Source organism: Peromyscus maniculatus, chromosome 18 (genome assembly GCF_049852395.1).
Source record: "Peromyscus maniculatus bairdii isolate BWxNUB_F1_BW_parent chromosome 18, HU_Pman_BW_mat_3.1, whole genome shotgun sequence".
In the NCBI taxonomy this organism is placed as follows: domain Eukaryota; kingdom Metazoa; phylum Chordata; class Mammalia; order Rodentia; family Cricetidae; genus Peromyscus; species Peromyscus maniculatus.
The window spans coordinates 31,397,753-31,415,226 of record NC_134869.1 but is presented as its reverse complement, the minus strand read 5'-3'; the positions used below and the strand labels follow the sequence as shown (position 1 = coordinate 31,415,226).

General features: G+C 35.4%; 1 protein-coding gene across 18 annotated transcripts in view; it reads right to left on the bottom strand.

Annotated features, from left to right (window-relative positions):
* Positions 1 to 947: 947 nt before the first annotated feature.
* Ppfia2 (PPFI scaffold protein A2) overlaps positions 948 to 17,474 on the bottom strand; it is a 465,396-nt gene continuing 448,869 nt past the window's right edge. For 11 of the 18 annotated variants that reach the window (XM_076553855.1, XM_076553854.1, XM_076553860.1 and 8 more), the window contains 5 exons: positions 11,819 to 11,994; positions 10,098 to 10,166; positions 4,627 to 4,786; positions 3,345 to 3,436; positions 948 to 1,339 (listed from right to left, as the gene is read on the bottom strand). In XM_076553855.1, the coding sequence (XP_076409970.1) occupies positions 3,378 to 3,436; positions 4,627 to 4,786; positions 10,098 to 10,166; positions 11,819 to 11,994 (464 nt within the window). In that variant the 3' untranslated portion in view covers positions 948 to 1,339; positions 3,345 to 3,377. The remainder of the gene's footprint in view (positions 1,340 to 3,344; positions 3,437 to 4,626; positions 4,787 to 10,097; positions 10,167 to 11,818; positions 11,995 to 17,474) is intronic. The other 7 variants (XM_076553858.1, XM_076553859.1, XM_042263608.2 and 4 more) reach the window with 1 other exon arrangement.

Genomic DNA, 17,474 nt, shown 5'->3' with positions numbered 1-17,474 from the left:
GTCTTGCATAATAAGACCAAGCAGCAAGAAAACAGCAGTTAGATCCATGGTATTGTTAAATAGGTTTCACTTTGAAATCTCCCATATAAACAAGGAATAAACAAGAGTGACACCACCAAAGAAAGCCACAAGGAAGAGATTAATCGCTCTTTTCTACTTTTTATACACTATGTATGTCAATCATTGTCTTTATTTCCTCTGATGAAAATGAATTCAGGGACATCACAAAAAGGTCATTTCAGCTAAAGGCTTAGACTTGAAAAGTCTGGCTAATGCCCTGTTAACAGTGATCTTAAAAACGGGGGAGGGGGTTGCTAAAGGGGTCTGTATTTTTTTTTCCTAGTGGAGATGGGCCTCAGACTCTACAGTGGTTGACACTCAATGTCCAGTGCTGGCTGGCAGTTCGGGGTATTTGAATGAACATGTGGTTCTTAAGAAAGGTGTGTGTGTGTGTGTGTGTGTGTGTGTGTGTGTGTGTGTGTGTGTGTGTGTGTGTTTCATGATCCACAGGCAACAAGATTAGACAGTGGTTTTCTTGATATAAATTTTTAAAATCATTGCATTTGATGCTTGTAAACAGTTTGGTTTTGTTTTCTGTTGAAAAGGAGATTGAGGCATCACAGTGTTGTTGTTTTTTTTTACAGAGAGAGGACATCAGATCCCTGATTGCCTTTAAAGGTCTTTTTTTTGGCTCCAGGTCCAGGTTATATCATTCTCTCTCTCTCTCTTTTCTTTTTTTTTTAACTTTTATTTATTTATTTATTTTACATGATCAGAGGCAGGTGCTCAGCTTTCAGGTTTGACAGACTGGAAGGAGCAGCAGGTTGAAGCATGACACCCGCTTCCAGGATACGTACTGATTTGACTTACAGTTCAGAAACCGTAAAAATGGTGGAATGGTAAAATACAAACAGGACTTGGAATTGTTCAATGTTTGCACTCGAGACTCCATGAACCATATATTTTATTTTTCTTTAAAAAATCATATTTATATCCATTTACAGAAGACTTACACATTTAAAAAGAAATGTTACACAGTAATACATAAATGCCTATTATATTACAACATGAAAAAACGAATAGTTCCATCTCATAAAAGCATCAGATGTACAGAGTTTATGATGTGGGTGATGTTCATATTTCAGATGATTTAAGCGTTTTATTACAATCATAGTAAACTAATCAAACTTATTATCTGATTCCCCCCAAAATCACGTTTAACGTTTGGTAAACCGTTTCTTATATTATTTCCTTAGAATTCAGTCTCCGTGAAGGCTTTCTCCATTTGTCTTCGTAGGCAGTAGTACACTTTAGGTCGTGTAGACTGAAAAGATAACGTCTGTAAAAGGAAATGTACACCATGAGTTCACTGGTATCTCCTAGCCAGTGGCTCCCACCCTGTTACTCTCGGGTACACTCCCATGTAGGCTGCACAGGTCGGTTCTAAAACCTCAATGGAAAAAATAAGACTGTCTGGGATGTAAGTAATAGTCAATGATGTGACATTTACTAGTCTCTACTTATATTTTGCAGAAGTGTTAAGTAGGATTTGTTCAACTTTGGCAAAAGTATGGCTAAAATAAAAACACAGATAGTCACATAAAATGTCAGAATGCTTTCTGACTTTTTAAAATGATTTTTTTAAATTATTAAATTAGGTTGAATTGACCTATTCCATAAGATAGCTTTATATTCTAGTTCATATATTTTAGAGTTCTTAAAATGATGCTTTTCTTTAATCACTACAGAACATAAAACATAGCACATTTTGAAGTTTCTGTGTCAGCTGTATGTATTTCACCACAGATGACTGCTGTGACATCACACAGGAAAATCTCACAATTACTCTTAACTGACACAATAAGATTAATAAAAAGTATGTTTGGACTTTATTGTCCACGACAGTCATTTTAATTTCTCACCAAAATAAAAGTAAAGATTGCTTATGATTATCCTGTTCATAAATATTTTTATTCCATTTAAAAGTTCAAAACTAAGAAATATGAACTAGAATGACATGCAGGGGAAAAAATTGCAAATAGTTCAAGATCGATTCTACCCATGAGCCTAGAGCTAAGCAGCAAGCACAATTGAACGTATTAGTCATTTATAAGCTGGTGAATTATTAAATTTCTGAGAAAACTATTATGTTATATGCTGAATCTATTATAAACAGTATTGTGGAAAGTCTCTTACTTACCAATATAATTATATATTGTAAGCCATGCCCTATGAGACCAAACAGTATATCACAATAAAAAAATTTATATTAGAGTAGCTTTTTGTGAAATGAAATAATGGTTTTTTTTGTTTGTTTGTTTTCAGTTCCATCAGTTAGTGACCCAGGCAAGGTAAGATGTCAGCTCCTATGTTAGTCTCCAAAGACAACAACATGTTGTGCAGAGATCCTGATTTAAGACAATAAATAAGCAGCAAGAGGCAAATTGCTGCACTATCTTTCTGCACCCTTATCCTACCCCTTGGTACACATACTGCATTAAAAATATTCTTTCCCAAATATCAGCTCATTGAAAACCACAGAGTAGTTTGGTACACCCAAATTTTAGGATAAAGCAATTTCCAAAAATTTGAAATTCCTAAATCTAGGAAACCAGTTTTGCTCATAAGGAGGTTTTAAAAGAAAATTCTGTGTTACATAGATAAAGTAATATCTTCCACTGATTAGTAATTCCTTACAAATGTCTTATCTTACAAATGCCTTGTATCTTAGGTGTATGTAACAAACTTTTATGCAACTTCTATTCCCAATTCTTCTAATTTTTGTTCCTATGTGATATTTCCCAGATTCTTAAAATTAATACTTGATTTCAGCAAATATAAATCATAGTGATAGAGAATAAGACATTAGAAATTCAATATTTTTATTTCCAACTTTGTTGTTAATATTAATCCACATCTAATTTCCTATCCCTTACCCTATGTGACTGTAAACTTGCATAAATAATTTCTACTGTTCTATCTTGGCTTCCTTCTAAGACAGACACTTGAAATCTGTGATTCTTTCAACTGCTGGACTCTTACTAGTAAAACTCTACAGGGCTCGGCAAAAAATGCCTCTGAAAAGGATATGCTTAGCAATGCATTCATGTGGAATGACTGAGTCGCAGGCCCTCAACAGGTCGACCGCTAACCACAGAAGACAGATAATGATAGGAGACGGCAGATGAAGAGTTGCGAGGATGTAAAGATTCCATGAGGCAAGTGATCACACCTCTGTCCTGCTAGGTCATACCAAAGGGTATGGGGTATATTGACTAGCCTCTGTCAATGCAGTCCCATCTTTCTGTTGGTTGGTTGTGGGTCAGCCAAGAGAAACTACTCACAGCAGGTCAGTGCTGCCTCCTTTGAGTGGCTGGTCAACATGAGTATGTGCGAACAGTGGAGTTGTCTAGCCTCTGCAGTCTTGATGAAGCAACTGCAAATGAGAAGAGGGCTTTAGAGGTTCTCACACCATCGAGGAGAGAGATTGAGTTTCCCTGCGTAAAGGGAGCCTGCCCATATTAACAGACAATCTTTTCTCGGACAGGAGCCTCTCACATTCCTCTTCTCTAGACCCAGGGGCTGATGAAAATTGACCCGAGTGCAACTCAGCTGAGCTCTCCAGTCCCCGTGTATTCCTCCTTAGAAAAAATCTGTAACACAGAGTCTCCCCGGGGTGAGCCTGCTTTTGTTGTAAAGATTACTCTGAGAGAACTCAGTAGTGTGAAGTGTGGGTTTTTTTTCCCTCTGTGCAGTGACAAACTTCTATACTAATTTTAATCATGCTAAATTATTCATGAACCTTGCTAACAAGTTCCAAAATATTAACAGGCTAAAAGAAATGTGGATCAAAGACACTTCATACTCAGATGTATTTTAATTGCCATAACAGCTTGAAAAGAAATGAAGAGTCTAGATTATTATCTTAATAACAAGAGAAAGACTATTTTTATTTAATGTCTACCAAACAGAAATGATTTGAGGATTACGATTACTATTTCAAAGTTGTCTTTCCAAAATGACTGTTTTATTTTGTGAAGGATGGAGCACAAGTCTAAAGTCCACAGAAAGAGATGCAATTGGGAAATCACTGTTGGGTTTTTTGTATGTTAATTCTCTTTTCATGTTTGTGCTTGTTTACTAAGGCTTTCCGCCTGGTCAGAGACAATATATATCTGATGAATCTGAATTTGAAGGATAAAACAAAATTTGTAATATTTCAATGTATAAAAGTGCCAGCACAGTGATTCCCATTTCAAGTAGGGTTTGATTTCAAATCCAATCTCCATTTTAAATGGATTATTTATTTTGGGAATGGAAGAGTAAAGAAACACCAATCATGCATATGTGCATTGTTTTTTTTTTTTCCTAGATGTGGACATTAGTGGAACTGTTTTTTTTTGGGGGGGGATGCAAATTATTTTTTAGATGTGTATAAATTCTCATGGATTTATGAATTGGCAGTTTAAAAATGGTCTTTTTGTTAAAAAGCAAAGTAAAATTCAAGCAGAGCAAACCAACTCAAGAAAAGAATCAAGGCCACAAGGCTATGCAAAGTTGAAGCATTCTATAGCTTCATCTAAACAAGCATTTTACTTCATAAGCAGAAATGTAAAACCACTGTACCATCCGTCGTCATTTTTCTTGACTGCCCAGATGTTGTGGTTAACCTGAATCCGGCGGGCAATGTCTCTGAGGAGCCAGGCATCATGCTGATTCCATGTACTTCACGAGGAGGGAACTGCCTTCGCCAGGTCGAGCCACGTCTGAAATTCTTGTCATCATTCTGCCAGCACAGAGTCACAATTCGATGTCATGAAAACAAATAGGCTGCAGTCCCTACATCTGTGTGCTCAGGGGCATGGAACAGTTTATTTAAATTCAGTCTGTCAAGTACACATAGGAATGCTTTGCTTCACTTTGAACTCCTTTGTTGTTTCAATGAGACAGTAAATATGACAGAAATGTTTCTTAAATGAAATTTTAATATGATTTCAAATCTAAAGTTTGTCAGCTTTAAACCTTCTTGAAATAATAAAATACTAAAGGTTTTTTTTTTAAATCTAAATGGAACGTTGGATTTATTTGGTTACACTTTGTGCTAATGGATTTTTCATAATGAGATGATATACTTAATTGCATCAGCTGTTAAGTAGACTGCACTTGAGTCAAGTAATCATCAAATATAAGTTTCATGTACACAAAAGGTAGATAGTATGCAAAAATCTATATTTGAGACATACTGGTTAGCAGGTGATACAATGGGCTATAACCTTAATAAAAAATGATTTGTCAGATTTTTGGTGATTATGAATTAACTGGATTTGTTTTGAAAATCCTTTGTAGCCTGGTCTCCATCATTTCAATTAACACCTTTGATTGATTTTCAGGTGATGCTATGAGCAAAAGCTGATCCTAGTTAATAAACATTACATGCTAATGACACTGCTCCTGGTTACCCTCCAGAACTTAATATTAAGACCCCATTGCTGAAAACACCAAATAGGTGAATCATAAAACATGGTGAGATCAAGCTGGAATTCTTCTAGAAACTGCATCCCTAATGGCTAACTTTATAGTTCTATAATGTACTGTATTGATACTGAGAGTGAAAAATAATCATCAATCAGTCTTATGCAGCTGTAATCCCTGTGAGTGGCAATGATCAGTGGCCTGGAAAAACATGCCACCCCTGATCCAATGGTGGCACTAACATTATGGAAGTAACCAAACACTTTTAGGTTGAATGTAAGGCCTGATCCACAAGATAGGACTCAGACCTAGCACCATTTTCAGGGCCAGGAACATGCAGCTAGACAGAATATAGGCCCTAAGGGGGAACTCACTTATATTACTCTACTAAAGGGATATAGCACTCAACTGACTCCTAATGACTTGTCATTTTACCTATAGATTAGTGTAGCTCTCAAACCTTATCAGAGAAGCTTCTTTGTGTAGTAGATAGGCACTAACTAGAGACTCACAACTGGTCATGGCACAGAAAATAAGAAACTGTGGAATGTTAAGCCTTATATGGAATATCTATATCACTCCCCTTTCTCCCAAGGCTCAGGGATCATTGTAGAAGAAAGAGTCAGTGATCGCAAGAGCCAGAGGTGGTAGATGACTACCATGAAGTTGTGTTGCAGGCACGTCAGGGAACTCATAGCGGTTGTGATAGCGGGCCAAAGACTTGAGCAGGCTCAAGCCAGACAAAATTCTGGCGTAGAGAAAGAGGTGACATTAAAGTCTCACCCATGGCTTAGGAGCTATTGATCACTGATAGTTGTTGGAAGAGGGAGAGTTAGTTTTCTCAAAAGGTCCATACCCCTGGGAGCTTGACCACTTTGGCTGGCCATGAATCCCGAAGTATATGGGTATCATTAATTGGATTCTGTGTGTTTACAAAAAAGAATGAGGACACAAAGTTGTGTTGATATGACTTGGAGGGGATGTTTGGGAAGAGATGGGGGAGGGGTGGGTATAATCAAAATACAGTGTATGAATTTTTTTTCTTTTTTAAAAAAAGATTTATTTATTTATTATATATACAGTGTAATGTCTGCATGTATCATTGCAGGCCAGAAGAGGGCACCAGATCTCATTACAGATGGTTGTGAGCCACCATGTGGTTGCTGAGAATTGAACTCAGGACCTCTGGAAGGACAGCCAGTGTTCTTAACCACTGAGCCATCTCTCCAGCCCATATAAATTTCCAATAAAGAAAAAGTGATGTAATTCTGGTCACTAATTCTGTTATGTCTCAATGAAATAATCACTTTCCTTTTTCTGTATACACGAAGTACCTGTTTGAAGGCAATTATCTTCCTTTGAATTAATTAGTAAGCAGAAACATGCAATTCACCATTTTGTGTGTGCATTTATTTCTAGCAAGTGTATAAATCATCCTATATAGATATTATCTTCTAAGATCTCCAAGACTTGCTTCCTGAAGCTACGTAGCCACACATGTTCTATGACCACACTTGTGAAAATGAGAGACCTGCTCCATCTTCTTCTGGTCTAACACCCTTCCTTCCACAACACACGTGAAATTTATTCATTTAATTTATTCTCACATGTAGAGAAATAATTGACACTATTTATTTCAAATTGTTATGGTTCTGTTTGAACAATATAGCCTATCTTATATAGACTGTCAATTTAATTACCATTTAAGGTCTGGTTGGGAGAAAAGTTAAATAAGTTAAATATTAACACCCCTATTGTCAACACCGAAATTTCATTTTTATTTGGCATTTTTTAAAAGTTAAGTGACATATGCTATACCAAAGTGATTTTGTTTTATATTGTCTCAGAACTTCAATGTTCACAGGTGGACAAAAGAAACAATATATTTCAATGCATTAACGGCCTCTCTGACTTCTATATTCTTGGAGAAGTGGTGTTTCTGTTAAATATTTATCAATTATGTAAACCTCTATCTTACATTTTAAGGCTATATGACTTCTTTAATATACAAGGTAAGGTGGTTTTTTTTTCTTTAATTAGTGAGCAAAGGTCTCAGCCATGACACTCTTCTGCTTTTCTTTCACCACACAAAGCAATCACTGCAGAAAAATAATTAGACATTCTTGCAGCAATAACTTAAGAAAATGTTTCCAAGAGATACGGTTAAGATGCATCTTTTTTTTAAAATTCTTAAAAAAATATGTGTACATATCTTGTCTGTGTGTGGGTTTGCCTGTGTGCAGTACCTGTGGAGCTCAGACAAGGATATCAGATCCACTGAATTTGGGAGTGCAAGGTGGGTATGAGTTGCCTGGTGTCGGGGTTTGGGTCTGAACTGTGGTTCTCCAAAAGACCAGTGCATGTGTTATTAACAGCTGAGCTATTTCTCTGCCCCCAAAGTGATCTTTTTAACTGAGGTCGAATTCTTAGACATACATTAGAACTTCTCAAATGAGTTCAACAGAATATACACGTGGCCAATAGAAACCCAGAAGTAAATTCCCTATAGTTAAGGCCAGTTGTTTAGTCATTAGCTTTGCTCAGATTCAAACACTGGACAAAAGAAGTCACAGAATTGCTATTATTTAGCCATACTGGCATGTGTGTGCGTGTGTATAGTGTATGCATGTGTATTGTTCATATGTGCTCATTATACACACATTCATTTGTGTGGGAGGAGCAGAGATTTTTGTTAATCTTTATCTGCCAGTTTTTGATACAGGGCCTTTTACTATACTTTGAGATTACTCAACTAGCTTGGCTACAACTCCAGTGGTCAATCTATCTCAAGTGCCTCAGTGCCTGAAACCACAATTGTGTGGTGTCTTCCCTGGCCTTATAAACTAGTAGTGGAAATCCAAACTCAAGTCGTCATGTCTATATAGGGAGCACTTCACTCAATATCTTTTTATCTCTTTAACTATGTTTTGGGAAATATACATCATCCTGATTGGAGAATATTTCAAATATTTTAACAGGTGGTTAGGGTTATGTTTATAAATTTCTAAAATTCCCTTTGCTCAGTATATCATGGGTTTACATCAACAATGTAATCTACCTTGTTCATTTGAATATAGAATTATTGCTGAATTTTATGAATTTCCAAGTTCATTCTAATTTTATGCATTTTTGTGGAATGGGATTAAACCTAGGATCTTGCATTTCCTAGGCACCTTCTTTGCACTGAGCTACATTTTCATAAAAGTCATTTTCAACAGCTGTCTTTGCAGCCAGGGAACACCAGTACTTCCCACAAGAATTATATGTCTCTATTTTCCACTATATTCCAACGTTTTCTTTTAATTTTTCCCAGAAAGATTTTATTTAAAAAAAATGATCAGAAGGGCTGTCTTAATGTATCTGTCCATTATAGAGATTACAAATCTCTATTTCATTTACTCATTTCAGATATCTTCTTACATATTCTTTGTTTCCCAATTCACTTAAGCTGTGTATACCATGCTCAGGTGTTCTTGTAATCAATATAACTATTACAGCCTACAAGTCTTAAGATTTTTTTTTATTTTTAAGAAAACTAAACATCCCTATATAAAATAACAAATTTTCCAATTTATCAAAACCAAATTCTCTCCTTTTTAATGTTCTAAAGTTTCTGGAAAAGATGTAAGGGTACTTAGAAAATAAGCACATTCATTATTTAAAAGTTGAATTTATCAATATTAGTGGTTTTGCCGATAAATTAAAACGAACTGTTTCTTGAAACTTTATGGTCACTGCTCATGGAAACATCTTATTTTAAGTTATTTTTTAAGGGCCACATACCAAAGTGACAACATTCATGAATCTTAGTGCTAAATAAAATGTCAAAACTAAGAAATATCACCTAAAATTTAGGAGTAAATGAGAACATTTCTAGACGCTACATATAAAACTTGCTAATTTACAAGCCCCATTCCTTCAAAGCACGGACTGCTGCCATTCTTCATATAAGCTGTAAGGTACTTTAAAGAAAATTAAAATATGATTACATCATTTTTCCCCTTCCCTTTTCTCTCTACAACACCTCCCATGCTCTAACCCTCAAGTTCATTGCCTATTCCTTACTTTTTTTTTTTTTTTTTTTTTTTTTTCATGTTTTTTTTTTTTTTTGTTTGTTTTTATTATTATTATTATTATTATTTTACAACACCATTCAGTTCAACATAATAGCCACAGAATCCCCTGTTCTCCCCCTCTCGCCCACCCCTCCCCCCCGCCCACCCCCCATTCCCACCCTTCAGATCGTATAAATCTTTCGCCTTTTACTATTCCTTACTTTTGAGATTATAATGTAATTACATTTCTTTCCTTTAGTCCCTCCATAACCTCCCTAACACCCTTCCTTGCTCTCTTTCAAATTCATGGCTTCTTTTGTCAATAATTGTTATTGCATATACATGCAATATCATATATATATATATATATATATATATATATATATATATATATACATATATATATATCCATTTGTATTCCTAGATGTAATCCCTCAGTTTGTATGATAGTGCTTGCACCTTTGTTTTTAGGATTGACCATTTGGTACTGGACAACCAATCTTTGTGCCCTTCTCTGGGGAAGGCTATTTTAAGTTGTAAGGTACTTCTGAATGTGAGGTAACAACTTACTTCATCCAGTCGCCGCTCAGTTCCCAGAGCCAGGAGGTTATTGTACTCGCGTTCAAGAATCTGCCTTGCCTGTTGACATCAAATCAAACTTACTGTCACTGAAGTTACATTTTTATTAAATAAACATAAAGGTTTTATTTATCTGAGATGTTATGAAACATATTTTAGTAGAGAGTTCCCTTGCATCAATGGCTGCAGTCAAGAAGCTTTTACTTCAAATGCTTATTTTATTCCAATTAAGCCTTTTATGTAAACATTAACTGTCATGTTAAAATGTTTAAATGTTAAAAAACAAAATAAAGTTGTACTGCATTGGATTTTATCCAGTGTAACAGGTAGTTTACAGACTTGAAACTTTAGAACATTTTTCCTGGTTTTTGTTTATTTGCTTGTTTTTTGAGACAAAATCTTACTATGAACGCTAAGGTGGAAGACACTATCCCAGGCTGGCTTTGAACTAGTGATCCCCATGTCTCAGCCACCAAAGTGCTGAGATTACAGGCATGCAGCACCTTGCCCAGTTTAAACCTCATATATGTAAGGATTCCTATGCTCCAGTTCTTAAAATGTTTTTATTTTTATGGACTGTACAGTAAATCGGAGGTATTTGAATTTACATGGAACTCTGCTGAATCATACACCTGTCCAGATTTAGGGATTGCCTGAACAATCAGTTAAATGTAAATGTAATTAAGTAAGTAAAGACAAGGGACAGCCTATCAGAGACCAAAGGCCATCAGTCACAGGTATTGTTTCAGGGAGATAGGGATTCAGGTAGAGGCCTATATCACAGAACTCCAACTCTCTGCCTTTCTAATTAAAAAATTTTTTTTTATTTTATGCTCATTGGTATTTTTCCTGCATGTATGTCTGTGGGAGGGTGTCAGAAGCCCTGGAACTTGAGTTACAGACATGTGTGAGCAACCATATGGGTGCTGGGAATTGAACATAGGTCAGCTGGAAGAGCAGCCAGTGCTCTTAACTGCTGAGCCATCTCTCCATCCCCTGCCTTTCTAATTTTAAGATTGTGTTTGGCTATCAACTTATTACCTTAAAATTGAAATTCCAGTGACAGAAATAAATGATGATTATATTAAATGGAACAAGCTAGGGACAGAGAGACATGTACACATGATGTCAGGTAAGTGTGGAATTTGAGCTCACAGAAGCTGAGGGTGGGATTGTGGTTAATGGAGAAGAGAAAATGGGGGCTAGGAGAAAGGCTACTCAGTGGGCACAAAGTTATAAGGCTGCAAGGAATCCATTCAATTGTAGGTAATTATAATATATTTTATATTATTAAAGCTAGAAGAAATTATTATAATTTCTTCGTGACTGATTTTATGTGTGGCCCTGACTGGCCTGGAACTCATTGCATAGACCAGGCTTGCCTCAAGGTCAAGATCTGCCTGCCTCTTTTTCTTGAATACTGGGATTAAGGTATGTGCTACCATGCCAGGCTATTTTAGAAGATTTTATCAAAACAAAAATGAAGATATCTGAGGAACTATATATGTCTAACCCAGTATAAACAACACTCTGTTCAATATCTATAGTATTCACATTATCTCATTGTATTTATTATTATGTTTATATGTGCTAATTAAGATAAATTTAGTAAAAACAACAATAAATTCACAGCCCTATAATTTTCTAAAAGTTTCATCTGTTATTCTATTAACTATGATCCAGTGAAATGCAGCACAAAGGGACTTGCTTGCCTGCGTGTTCTGTGTCGGAATCTGCAACAATAAAGCCAGGCTGCTGTAGTCAAAGTTCTCATCCAGGGCTATAAGTGAGCCATGCACTCCGCTCTCGAGGATGTTATTTGCATATTCTCGAAGTCCGATCGCTTGTATCCAGCGAATAACTCGATCATTGCTCCACACTAAGACATCTAGGAAAAGAGATGCATCACATCAAGAGCCAATCCTTCGCATGATGAACAAAATCTCACTTGAAAGGAGCTGCAGCTCTCTGGCCAGGTGACATTGATGCTGATCTCTCTGCTCCCTAGACATGCTGTTCTAATCTTCAGCCTTTGCTGTGCTAAATCTCACAATCAGTTGGCATTTTCAGAAACTTATTATTACAGAAAAGGCAGAACTCCTCACACACTGAACACTGTATCAAAGTGTTTATTGATGTTTTTATATCAGGGCCCTGGAATCTAGTTGAAGTTGGGTGTTTTTGCCACCAGATGGGGATAGTTGTCCCTCCCTCCTTCTTCATACTCCTAGCCCTCATTCTTCATCCTCCTTCTTCCTCTCTCTCTCTGTATGTATGTGTGTGTTTGTGTGTGTGTGTGTGTGTGTGTGTGTATAATAACCATGTTTGTATGTATATATGTATACACACAGACACATATATGTATATACATACACACACACTTATATATGCATCTGTGTATGTATAGATATACATACACACACACACATACACACACACACACACACACACACACACACACACACACATATATATATATATATATATCTCAAAATTATGGTTCAAATGCTGTGCTTCATTTGAAGTGTTTTTTAAACACTGCTTCAATATTGTATTTAATTCAAATATCCTTATTTTTCTCCTGATGTTACATGTAAAAGAGAATTATCTGAACAAAAAGAAAGTACATTGGCACTTTGATGTTATCATCATCATCATCATCATCATCATCATCATCATCATCATCATTTTGGTTTTTTGAGACAGGGTTTTTCTGTGTAGCTCTGGCTGTCCTGGAACCCTCTCTGTAGACAAGGCTGGCCTCAAACTCAGAGAGATCCTCCTGCCTCTGCCTCCCTGAGTGTTGGAATTGAAGACGTGCACCACCACTGCCTGGTGACACTTTGGTATTAAGTCATTATTTTTTTGAATAACTTAATAATGGCAAAAACTCAAGCATACATTGACACATACCATGAGTTGATTTTTCTTTGTTTAAAAGTGGCATTTCTAGGAAGTACAAAACATTTTAACATTTAGTTCTTAAAAATAGGACCTTCAGAGGAAATGCCATGTGTGCCTGTTTGAGATAAAATCCAAAAAAATGTGGGTTTTTTTTCCCATTGATTCTATCATATCTTGCCTTTACGAGTTGGCAGAATGATGCACAAAAACTATTAAGTCATATGTGCACCATAATGCTCTGTATAAAGAAAAAAAATTAAAGGAATTAAAGATTAAGAAAACAATAAAAGATTTTCTCTACTTGCAGAAAAGAAATCAAAGTGTTGATGGTACCACATTAAAAGCAGCATTTCTGTAAATAGTTTTCTTTCTGAGTAAAATTTATACTTAAATATATATATATATATATATATATATATATATATTACACACACACACACACACACACACACACACACACACACACACATATATATATATATATATATATATATATATATATATATATATATATATATATATAGTTAAAGTTTTGTTTGCAAAGCTATCATCAACTTGTTCTACTTCACTCACTTGTCATCAGCATGGGGTCCCTCATGCGTAACATTTCAACAAAATGATATCACTGTCCCAAGCAGGAGCATTACTCATTCCCTCGGTGACTGGTCTTAATCTGACCATAACCTGTACTGGCTCTGACTGATACTTGTGTGTGTATCTCCATTACTTCTGATTTTCAGTGTTCTGATATTATGGTGTGTCTTCTACAGAAACCATGACAATGCTATTTTTTTAATTTCTGTTTTGAATACACTAGTTAGCGTGTCTCTATTTCATATTGTTACTCAGATATCTCAATTTAAATGTATCATAATCATAATTGTCTTAGCTTTCATCATTCCTTGCCTTTTAAATATTACGTATTTTCTTTTTAATTTTTTTCTAACTCCCTATTACAGTTCTTCTATTTTATATTATACTGCTACAAGTAATGCTTAAAACTTAAACTATATATTCTTGACTCATTAATGTCTTCTATATCTTGGGCCTTATATCATTTTATAGATATGGACATTTTCAAATCATTTAATTTCTTTTGCCCCAATACCATCATTGTAGCATTTCAGTCATTATTTGTTGTAGCTCTGTGTAAAATTTAAGCCCTCTAGACATTGTTAACTGCAGGAGTAATAATTTTACAAGTACATTCTTTGGGTATGTGTCCATACTGCAATTTGTATTAGCTTTGTAGTTTTTCTTCTGTCTAAATTTGCGATTCTAATATTTATTTTCTGATTCAACTTTGTCTCAGATTCTGTTTCCCTAAAAGTGTACTGAATCTGCCATTACTATTAGTGGGCTTATAGATCCCTGACTATTGATTACTTGGACTGGGTAAGTGTGAACAGGTCACACCACTACTAGTTCACTTACTTTTACTAACTGCATAATTTTTTTAGACTAATGAGATAAACCTTCTTCAAAAATGATAAAAAAAATGAATTCCAGTTCACTATGTGCAGATGCAGATGTGCACGTAAACATGCTTGCTCCTGCTTTGTAGTCTAGGACATATTAGCTTGTTTCTGCAAATATATATCAATCAAAATTCCCATCACACATTTAGTTAAGAATAATTAAATAATACAATACATTTATGGCATTGAGACAGATAAACTCTAACTGTAACTTTTCTTATTTGGAACAGCCTCATAGTAATTGTAATATAAATGCCTTTCACAGCAAAATTATACCCTGGCATGTATGCTTAATAGGAATCCTCTTGACCTAATGGCTGAAGATCAATGTCAACTGTGTCTTAGCAACAAATTAAAAGTTAGTACATTCTTGACACCTTCCTCTCATCAGAAACCTGTTTTCTAAGGTCAAAGTTAATTAGCACTTCCCATAATAACAGAGCATCTAGTCAGAGCTGAGAGCTATTCCTCTAAATGCCATCAGAGCAATTGTAGGAAGCAGGGGTTACTTATGATCTCACTTGCAGCCACTTATATTTGATTGTTTGTATGTAACACAGTGAGTCAGAGCAGCTTTTTTCTCAGGGCTACAGTCTAAGCTGTGACTGCCAAATAATGATAGAACATTTGCTACTGGGCCAAATGGGCAATTCTCCTCTTTCAGATCAATCTATCTGTAGAGAAATTCATGGCGTGTGATCTGGCATAATGCAATCTACTTGGGAAATATACTTCAGAAAGAACACAAGAAAGTGGTATCCTACAGACAAAATCTACTCATGAAACAAAACATCTTTTGTTAAGTCAAACCCACATTCCCTTCTGTGGTCTGTCCTTGGTCCATTATTTTCTGAATTTTAATTCAACTGTAGAACAATACACTTAAAACAACCTACAATTTCTTGGGGTCCAAAAATAAAGAAAAATCTGAGAACTTGATTTTGACAAAGAAAGAAATACATTATTGCTTCTTGGTAACAAGCTAAGTGAAGTGTTAAAAGAAATGCATCATGTATTTATCTACTCACTGGTGAACAGTGTATGTATAAAAAAATACGTTCAAATATTCATCTTCACAAGCATTCAAGTATAGCTTTCTAGAAGTAATTTAATGTTCAAAATTGCTAGAGATAAATTTTCTGAAGCTGACACAAATGAATGTAAGGAAAACCTGAGACAGGTAATCATAAATAAAAGTACAACAGTGTTAAACTTTAATATGGGAAGAGAGAGGTAGGTAAAACATGTCATTTTCTTATGTAAAATAGGCCATAAAGGAAATTAAGATAAAAATAGACTTGTACCCACTTTGAGCAATTAATGTGGCATAGACAATCCTATCCCATATTATGAAATGCTTGCAAGTGTCAGTTCATGGGTCATGGGAAATGAGAATATAACATAAATAATTTCATAGCTGTGCTAGACAGTTTTATGTCAATTTGACAAAACCTAAACTCATATGAGAGGAGGTAACCACAATTAAGTAAATGTCGCCATAAGATTAGGTTGGAGGTAGACCTGTAGGGCATTTTCTGAATTAGTGATTGATGTCGGAGGTCCTAGACGATTGTATGTGGGGATACCCCTGGGCTGGTGGTGTTCCTGGGTTCTAAAAGAAAGCAGGCTGAGGAAAATACAGGAAGCAAGCCAGCAAGCAGCACCCCTCCATGGCCTCTGCATCAGCTCTTGCCTCCAGGTTCCTGCCCTGTTTGAGTTCCTGTCCTGATTTCTTTCAATGATGAACAGTGATTCGGACTTTGTAAGCCAAATAAACCCTTTCCTCCCCAACTTGCAGTTTGGTCATGGTGTTTCATCACAGCAACAGAAATCCTAATAAAGATAATATTTAAAACATTTTTCTAAAACATTTGAACACATTTAACAATGCTATTCCTCCTTTAAAAATATGCAGATTAAAATTGTTTACTAACAAAACCAGAGGCGTGTGTATGCTTTTATCTTACATTCAACAACTTGTTTTTCTTTAACAATCAGAAAGATCTAGTGGTTTCCAGCAAGGGAAAATCCCGTGTATTTGCTTTTTAAATCATGTTTTCTCCTCTATATTAAGGTGATATGTTTTTTCCTGTGCTAGGTGCTTGTGATGTGATATATGAAATTATAAGTACTAATGATATGGTGTAGTGAAGTTAGTATCGAACCCTTGAGAGGAAACTAGTGGGTAGTCCTTAGGTCAGCCATAGGTAATTCCATTGGAAGGGAGTAAATGATTCTTGCAAACTTCTTGCTAATTCTCCTAAGGGGTTTGTTATAAATGACTGAGTCTACTAAGACCAAGAATCTTGTCTGCAGTGTAACTGTTTATAACCTGTTTGCTAATGTGAGGTTATGAGGGCAAGGGAGATGCCCACAAAAACTATGCCATGCTGTGTGGATTTTTAACCTCACGAACATGGAGATGCATCTCTTCTTTTGAAACTCATCTTAGCTTGGGTAGTTTGTTATAGTAACTCAAAACTGAAGAATGGAGAGGTTAATTATTAAATATATTACTTTTCAAATGCATCTGCAGCACGCTCTGTCTTTGTACACAGTGATGGCAACAGTTGAAGTCTTGCAACATTAACATGACTCTGAACTAAAGTTATTAATGGACCGGTGAATTTCAGAGAGAAGATATTTACAGAATTTCCTCGTAAATTCCCAATATAATTTTTATAATTACTTATGAAAAAATTTCTGAGAACTGAAATTAAATTTAAAAGCTGTAAACCAAGATGAACATCAACATCCAACAACTTGCTTTTCTTTAACAATTAGAAAGATCTAACGGTTTCTGACAAATGAACATCTAGTATATTTGTCTTTTAAATTATGTTATCTCCTCAATATTAAGGTGAACAGGTAATTTGGTATGGTTTTAGTGTCCCCCAAATTTTCCTATGTTGGGTTCTTTTCCCTTAGTAGTATAATACACTGCTGTAGAAACAACATATATTTTCTGAATTATAATGACAATATT